The 8208-nt window shown below is 51.7% G+C and overlaps 2 protein-coding genes across 3 annotated transcripts; one reads left to right on the forward strand and one right to left on the reverse strand.

Annotated features, from left to right (window-relative positions):
* Positions 1-6: 6 nt before the first annotated feature.
* Positions 7-2099, forward strand: LOC124234551 (protein EOLA1). 2 transcript variants are annotated; one of them, XM_046651890.1, is made up of 3 exons: positions 7-389; positions 1231-1409; positions 1847-2099. In XM_046651890.1, exons 1-3 carry the CDS (start codon positions 137-139, stop codon positions 1889-1891), a joined length of 477 nt encoding a protein of 158 aa, XP_046507846.1. In that variant the 5' UTR covers positions 7-136; the 3' UTR covers positions 1892-2099. The 2 variants fall into 2 exon arrangements, with proteins under 2 accessions (XP_046507846.1, XP_046507845.1); XM_046651889.1 differs by having other exon boundaries at positions 1231-2099.
* Positions 2100-2224: 125 nt separating this feature from the next.
* On the reverse strand, positions 2225-4307 carry LOC124234550 (heat shock transcription factor, X-linked member 3-like). Its single transcript, XM_046651888.1, has 2 exons — positions 3729-4307; positions 2225-3306 (listed from the first exon to the last, which is right to left on the reverse strand). The coding sequence occupies exons 1-2, from the start codon at positions 4221-4223 to the stop codon at positions 2731-2733; spliced, it is 1071 nt and encodes a 356-aa protein (XP_046507844.1). The 5' UTR covers positions 4224-4307; the 3' UTR covers positions 2225-2730.
* Positions 4308-8208: the final 3901 nt, after the last annotated feature.

Consider the following 8208-nt stretch of genomic DNA (forward strand, 5'->3'; position numbering starts at 1 on the left):
TTTCAGGGCACCTTGGGGACGCTGGGGAGAGGTCAGGCCCACGGGCCATGAGCTTGGAGTGCCGATGCGTGAGGTTTATTGACATTGCGGTTCTGCGTTTCCACAGGCCACGTGAGGCCCAAGGAGCTCTGGGGAGATGAAGTTCAACTGCCTCTCCTTCCGGCAGCCCTATGCAGGTTTTGTCTTAAATGGAGTCAAGACTGTGGAGACGCGTTGGCGTCCCCTGCTGAGCAGCCACCGGGACTGTACCATCGCCATCCACATTGCTCACAGGGACTGGGAAGACGCAGCCTGGAGGGAGCTGCTGGTGGAGAGGCTGGGGAGGACCCCCGCTCAGATTCAGGCCTTGCTCCAGGAAGGGGAAAAGTACGGCCGTGGAGTGATAGCCGGCAAGTGCTGCTGTGCCGACCACCGCTCAGACACCTCCCAGGGCTGCCCCCGGGACCTTGCTCTGGAGATTGGTGGCTTGTTTTCTGTTGAACTGCTGCATGTGTGGGCTATGTGGTTTCTTTCAGCAACACACCTTCAGAGGGGCAGCAAGGGGCACTTGGCTGAGGGTTGGCAGGCTGAGGTTCCACAACCCAGGGTGAACCCTTTCTCCATCCTGGGCCTCCGTTCCCATTTGTGATACAAGAGGCAGGATGAGGTCCGAGTCTGCATGTGGGGTTTGCCTGTGTGTATATGTGCTTGTGCGTGCATGCGTGTGGCAGAGTCCATGAGATGCAGCACAGCACACAGAGCGGGTTGGACTGGCCTCTGGACTCAGGCTGCCTGCCTGGCTTTATGTGCCTGTCCCACCCCCAGTGGCCGCTGCATACTGGGCAAGTCCCCTGACCCCTCAGTGGTTGAGGTCCCACATCAGTTCCGGTCACCTGGTGAAGTGCTTGGGGACCCGAGGGCCTCCAATTTCCCTTCAGGGGCCGGGGCCCTTGTGATCTGTACCTGCTGCCCTCAGCAGTCTGACTGGGATCTGCCTGTTATTTTGGTGGGGTTGTTGAGGACAGGACCCTCTCCTCCTGATTGTCCCTCCCTCGGCCTCTCTCAGAATCCTGCGGACAGAGTTTGGCACGTCAGAAGTGCTCATTCAGAGTGACCCACTTCACTCCGTGTCCATTGGGCGATATCATCTTAGTCTCTGGTGGCTGTAACTTTGAATACCCATGTTCTCTGACAGGCAGGCCCTGGTTTATGGAAGGAAAAACATCTCTGTGCTTCTCTCTTTGTGTACAGGGCTTGTTGACATTGGGGAAACTTTGCAGTGTCCAGAAAACTTAGATCCTGATGAGGTTGTGGAACTGGAAAATCAAGCCGTGCTGACCAACCTGAAGCAGAAGTTCCTGACGGTGCTTTCAAACCCCAGGTGGCTGCTGGAGCCCATCCCCAGGAAAGGCGGAAAGGATGTCTTCCAGGTAGACATCCCAGAGCACCTGATCCCCTTGGGGGAGGAGGCCTGACGAGCGTGGGCTCCTCAGAGGAAGGTCACCGAGAGACCAGCTAAATCATGACCCAGCAGCTCGTCGTCAAACGGAGGACGTGGAAATCGGGTTCGGTGTGGATTGGCACTGCAGGGGAACGCGCTACCCACTATGTGCTGTTCATGTAAACAGCTTCTCCACTCAGATGCAGGGATGGGGGAGCGGGACTTTCCTTGCACGTCTCTGGGCTCGGTGACAGTCTCAAGGACTTTGACCTTCAGGAAAAAGGCAAAGCTGCCAGAGAGTTCTTGGCACTGCCACTCATTTTGGTCCAGCTGATTTCTGGATTGACCAAAAAATACGTTTTAAGAGGAATCGTTAGTGTTCTCCCCTCTCTTTGTTCTAGTCAAACTCATAGAGTGTTTGCACAGCATCCAGGGGACGTTGTGTGGAGGCTGGGAGCGGGCGCTGAGTGATTGCTGGAGAGTGACCAGCCCTGGATGGCCTCATTCCTGATGAAGAGGACATCGGACTTGGAAACAGAGCACCTGTCTGTCCTTGCAGAAGACTCTTGCTCTGTTGTAAAAGTGTCCCTTGGCTCCTGGGGCATGAGTGTTAGACATGTTGCACAGCCACTTCATGTGTGAAGAAAGGAGCCTAAATACAGCTCTTTCGGAAAAGTGATAAGTAGCATTGTTTATTTTGTAGAAAGTCTTTTTCTTGCTTTTGTTTTTTTTTTGTCATTTATTGGGAAAATTTCTAATGGTTGTTACCTATGAGCATGATGGGCTAAACCAGGCAGTGGTTGGACATCCCTCGGCAAATGAGGTGGCCCTACTTTTAGGTGGACCTCTTTGGAAGACCCCTGGCTCTTGGTCAAGAGACATTCAGCTGCTGATCAGAAACTTTCTGGCATCTTAGGGGGACCCATGAGGAAAGACTCTCCTATTTCAAGATGCATGAATAGTGTTAGATGATAGCCCCAAGGTCAAGAATCAGGCTATTCTGTGTCCTGACCACCAGGCCAGGCTCAGGGAATGAGATCTTCCTGGGCTTGCCTTGATACTCCCTAGCCAAGTCCTTGGCTGAATGTGTGAAAACGCTGGTTCTTTAAATGAGAGGACAGTGGGGACCAAAGCCTGTTTGGGACCAGGATTTCCAGCCTCCTCAGGCTTATCTGAGGAGGTGTGTGTAGTATCACAAGTTAGAAAGAACACCGGGTTACAATTCTCATTAGATTCTTTATTTACTCTCTCAGAATTTTGCATCATGGTTATAAACAGTCGTTTTTATCTGTCACTGGTCATCTGTGAGCTTAGGGACCTGGATTGTCCTTGCAGTGCTCACAAAGTACACATTTGTAATCTGAGGAGCCCTTGTGCTCCTCGTCCTCGTCAGGGGCCTCATTTGAGGACATCACTGAAAGGGCAGCCAGCAGGATGGAATAACAGGTGTTGTATAAGGACATCACCGAATCATGATCTGGGTAATGGGGGCTGGTGGGTGGTTCCCCTGCGCCCTCCCTTCCAGCAGTAGCCAGGGGCACAAACTTACTATTCCTGGACGTGCCCTCCCCACTTGGGCTGCCTGGCTCACTTCGGCGACCATTTTCCAGGGCACATCTCACAGAACAGATATCAGAACACAAGAACCACCAGGTGCCACTGGTTCCCTGAGCTTTAGGGTTTTCCTTCTGGGCCATTTCGTCAGCTGCTTTGGTGGGTTCATTGTGACGGATTCGTGGGGAGCGCCTCGTAGCTGCTACCTGCTTCTTTCTCTTTGGAGTTGTTGCGCTGGTCCCAGGCCGAGCGATAATTCTCAGGTCGCCTCTTCTCCGAATGTTCTCAATGAGCAGAGGCTTGTCTTTCTGAAATTTGGAGTTACGGTACATCTGAAATGAAATCAATCCTGTTAGTCATCCTGGGAGCAAATATTCACACCCCCCCCCCCCCCCCCCCAATCAGAATGGTCTTGTTTTCCTAGGGAGAAAAGATCTTTTTAACTTGCTGGCAAGTTTCATTTTGCCCTGGAGCCTGAGCTTACTCAACATACATAATACCTAGGTTAAGGTGCATCTATCTCCTTGACATTAAGTGACCTCTCAGAGTCTTTTGTCACACCTGCAGATTATCTCTGAGGGGGCTGTCCTTTAAAAGGAGCAAATATACCTTCTCATCTTTCCGTAAATAAAGTCTCATGTGAAAAAAGTTATCCTCAGAAATTAAGCCCTTTCAGTGCATCATTCATCTTGGTCTGCTAGGAAGATGTTCGAGGGACGGAGAACATGGGAAACAGAAGGACGCTCTACTTTACCATCATTCTCTTGTTCCCTGGAGAGTGAACCGAAGGGTCGTTTGGACGTATTTTGCTGAAGCCGTAGAGATTCAGTTGGCAGATAAAACTCTTCAAGCTGTCTGTTTCAAAAATTCTCCCTGGGCCTCTCTGGTGAAGAATCTCCCTCTGGAAAAGATCCTCTTCAATGATCACGGTGTCTCCCTCGTCATTCCAGCGCACGGACATGAAGGCGTCATCCTCAGCTACCATCCAAAGCTTTCTTGGGAAGGAGAGCCCGAGAAGGTGGTGGTTTTCTTCCACGTGGATGGCGCCTTGGTTTGGGTCCTGTGGTCGCAGGTTGTCTTGGGGGCCTGGATCTTGGCTCATGGCTTGGTCACTGTGGGTCTCCAAAATCTCCCTTGAATCCAGATTTGGATCCAGGGATGAATTAGATGGGACCTCTGTTGCTGGCTCTCGGTCACCCGATGGGGCCTGTTTGACTTGCTCTGTCTGGTCGGTACTCTGACTAGCCATGGAGCTAGTCTAGGTCAGGAGCATTTTCTGTCCGAGACCAGATCACTGAACTCTCAGGTCAGAAATGCCTTTGGTCAGGGTGGGGATGCCCAGTAAATACTGTCCACAAAATTCTAGAGTCTCTATAGTGGGGCAACCGGCTGCTTAAGTCATCGTTCTCTTTAGTTGTCACATGATGTCACAAAGGTGGCTCACAGCTGGTCTGGAGCAGGAGCCCTGGCCAAGTGTGGGGGAGGGGAGGGATGCAGTGTCCCAGCTTCTCTCTTTTCTAAAAGGAGAGAAACTTCTGGTTCAAGTTCCCAGAAAAGGCTCTGGTCAGTCACCAGGCACATTGTTTCATGGGGCTGGGCCCTGGATGGGTTGAGAAAGCATGATCCTATCTCCACTCCCACCTCTAAAGACAGGGAGGGGGACCTGTTGCTGACCTCTCTGGTGTGCTCAAGGGCCTGGCCCTGGTTAGTCCTAGCTTGGCTCCCACCAAGACCAGGCGGGTCAGATAGACCCTTGGGGGACTGTGCTTCCCAGTAGACGGTGGTCCCTAGCAGGCTTATTTGCCTAGTCTGGGTTGATAGCCCCCTCTTTCTTCCTCTCGACCCCACTTCTTGCTTTGGTCTCTTCCTGCTGCTCCTGCTGGTTGGTTGGTCCTGCTCAGATGGACACAAACAAGGAGTCTTGCCCCTGGGTCAAGTTGTCCCCAGAGTAGTGCTGTGCTGGAGCACAGTGGGAGTGCTTCTGATGATCCTCAACCTCAGCGTCACCCAAAGCACCTCAGACAGTGTTACCCACAGCACTGGTGTGACGGTGGATGGCCACATCCTCCACTGTGCTTGGGAGGGAGTCTCCTCTTGAACTCTACTTGCCCCCAAATCTCATCCCTCTCCAAATCACAGTAGGATTGTCTTTAGTTTCCATTTCTTCGCCATAGAAACTCTTCTGGTTGCCCTGGATGAGCTCACTTTGGGAACACCTGCATGTGCCCTTTTCAAATCACCTTACCCAGCTTCTCGGATACAGCCTCCCTTGAGGCTTCCTCTAAAGCCCTATTTCCTTTCTGCTTTAGAGTGGTTTGGCTTCTGCTCTGCCAGATTTCTGGCCTCTCACTTCCAAATTGGATCTCCTCTAGTACTTCCCCTTTTAATTCCTTCATTTGGGGGGTTTAGCACCTATTCTGTTCTGTTGAGACAAAGCATTTCACTGACTCATTCCGCTGAGCCAGCCATGCTCTCCTTGCCTGAAGTCCACCTCCACCCCTGACCTGTGTGTTCCTCCCCTGCCATTACCTGGATGGTAGGTCCATTGAATAATTTTGTATGCTCTTGGGTTAGATACTTTTCAAAGGGCCTCCTTTACACAGACTCACTCCCAAGGAAAATTCCTACTCGTTTAGCTAGATGTGAGTAAGGAAACCAATGTGAAGATACTCATCACTGTGTATTTGAAAATAGATGAGAGTCTGGGTGTGGAATGGGACAAAACCCAAATGAAAGTCATCCTCATCACACAGGAGAGGATAGGACAGGGATTTTGGTGATAAGTGTTCTCTAGATGTTGTGGACAAATTTGTCCTTAATATTCACTCTGCATCTAGAGATAGAGTGGTACCATAGGAAGGCCCTGTCTTCAAGGATCCTAGGTGTTTGTCCTCGCTGCCACTGAGTAGGGTCATTTGCCCTCTCTGAGGGTCAGTCCTTTGTTTCTAAAAGGGGAGTGCAAAGAGGGTTGGAAAGAGAATCTCCCAAGATGCCTTTCAGTCTGGGGACTGCAATCCTTAATGGAGCCCCCAGGTCAACATTTAGGCTTGATATGTGGTCTTTGTGATTCTAAACAGGTTTCCAAAGCATTCATTGAAGAAGTCCATTTATCCTGTAGGGACATGCCCTCAGAAGCTAAAAATTTTAATGGAAGCCATTGGTGGCTTCTCAGAAGGGGGCTCCTAGAGTCTTTGGATGAACAGCCATCTCCCTTCAGTTGCACACCAGAGTATTTTTGCCTCAGTGAGTTCTGTAAAGACTGAGAATGAAATTTCCTTGTGGCCTGTGCTAGCTCATGAACTCAGCTGATGACCTATACAAAGGGATTGGACTGTTTGGTTGGAGAAGAGAAAATGTCTTGGGAAACCAAAGTCTGGCATTCTGCAGAGAACCAGTATTTACTTGATATGATTTAGACACTCGTATGTCCTAAGTCTTCCGTAGGACCATTAGCTCAAGTCCTTTGTTTCAAGAGACACCGAATTTCCATTGGGGTTAAGAATCTAGGACATGAGGCTCATCTTGTCCTCTGAAAATGAAATACCCATGGTGCTGACTTCAGCCTAGTTGACGAAAGGCATTATGGAAATGGCTTCCCTTGACAAAGTCTTCTCAGTCCCAGAATTTCAATACTTGGCCCTGTGGCCGCCAGTCCTACAGTCTTTATTAGGTACCAACCATGCTCAAGACCCTTTGAGAGAAATGACTGGTTGGCTCTTCAGTGCTCCAGAGGCCCCAGAGATGACCCATAGGTGTCACTGCATTATGGACCAAACCCCCAGAGTCAAGTGGCTGTAGCACAGCACGGCTGATTGAGCACTGAGGACAGCCACCCCAGAGGGAAAGTGATTTCAGTCTGGACTCACTGCAGGTTCTGCTCAGCCTGCAGCCAGGGAGGAAGTGCCTAGCTCTGGGCTATGGGGCCCAAGGCCTGGGGCCGCCAAGGGGCAAGCCTGGCTGTGTGGCCTTTTTGCCTTCCTCTCTTTCCGGCCCTCATCGCTCAGGAGGTCCTCGAGGGTGCTGCCTCTTTACTGATCTCCCTCCCTCCTGGGCACCAGCCATACCCCTGCAATTGGTCTACCTCACACCTGAGGTGTCTCTCTCAGCCATGGCTCAGACACAGGCCCTCATGACATCCAAGGCATGCCCTTTCCAGTCTCCCGGCCACTGCGTTCCTCTTACCTACTCAGGCTTCTGCCAGCCCAGAGGCCCTCCAGCCGCTTTCACTCACCATCTTCTGAGCTCCAGCCCCACTGGGCCCCTGGTGCTATTGTTTGACATACTGGGAGCTCCTGTCAGGAAAGGTCCTCCTGCTACTCCCTCTATGGCAATGCTCTTCTCTGTCCAGAGGCCCCTCAGCATGTCGGGGTCCCACTCCAAGACCTCCTCAGTAAGGCCTTTCTCCTATCCCAGGTCCCCCTCACAGCTCCTTCCCTGGGGTTCCCACATAGTGCCCCTGCCCCACTGTGATGTTCGGTGCATCGGTCTCCTCCTCCAGACTAGGAAGGAGGACCTTGAGCATGAACATGGCAGAGACCATCATGTGAACCCGGTCCCCAGTATGCATGTTGGAATGAAGGAAGTTCTGTGTCACCAGGAGCTGGGTGGGGTTTAGTGTCCTTGAACACAGCTCTGCATTGTAACAGTAATGATAGGAGCAGTCGTGGAGGACGCAACCTCCTGCATCACAGTGCCTGTGTGAGTGCTCTGAGGGTCTGTGCCATTTGCTCTTCAGCACAGTCCCTGGCAGGTACCAGGAAAGGCCCAGCCTTGGCTTGGCAGATGGAATCACAGGCCCAGCTTCCACCCTGAGGAAGAAGTAGAGCTGGAATGGGGCCCACAGCCTCACCCCCAGAGGGGGCCCTTCTTTCTGCCATGAAGCCACTGGCACACTGCAGGACAAGCACCAAAGGAGAGTCTTTGTTGTCTGGTCACGTCTCATTCTGTAGTGGTCCAGGGCTAAGGGCACGCCAGGGAACGCGTCCTTAGAGGCTAAAAATGGCACAGGGAACGCTGGCTGAAATGTGCCTTTCTAAAGGATCCATGTGCAAGCCTTGTTATCAGTCGGCCTCCCCTTCTTGCCTTAGACAGGGAGGCCTGGATTCTAGGGATTTCCACGAGCCTTACTCTCCTTTAGGGACGTTATCCCGGTAGGAATTGTGGTGTTAAAGTCAGTCTCAATCAGTCTCTCTCTCTGGTGTAAACTCTTTGAGGATTGGAAACAGAACAAGTCT

The sequence above is a fragment of the Equus quagga genome, unplaced genomic scaffold (assembly GCF_021613505.1).
Source record: "Equus quagga isolate Etosha38 unplaced genomic scaffold, UCLA_HA_Equagga_1.0 88939_RagTag, whole genome shotgun sequence".
Lineage (NCBI taxonomy): Eukaryota > Metazoa > Chordata > Mammalia > Perissodactyla > Equidae > Equus > Equus quagga.

What these genes read in the sequence shown, in the direction of transcription:
- LOC124234550 (XM_046651888.1), bottom strand. Translation starts at nt 4,223, where the DNA reads ATGGCTAGTCAGAGTACCGACCAGACAGAGCAAGTCAAACAGGCCCCA. An exon ending in CAGGGAACAAGAGAATGATG is followed by an intron (nt 3,307 to 3,728) that starts GTAAAGTAGAGC and finishes ATTTCATTTCAG; the next exon opens with ATGTACCGTAACTCCAAATT.
- LOC124234551 (XM_046651889.1), top strand. Translation starts at nt 137, where the DNA reads ATGAAGTTCAACTGCCTCTCCTTCCGGCAGCCCTATGCAGGTTTTGTC. An exon ending in CGGCCGTGGAGTGATAGCCG is followed by an intron (nt 390 to 1,230) that starts GCAAGTGCTGCT and finishes CTTTGTGTACAG; the next exon opens with GGCTTGTTGACATTGGGGAA.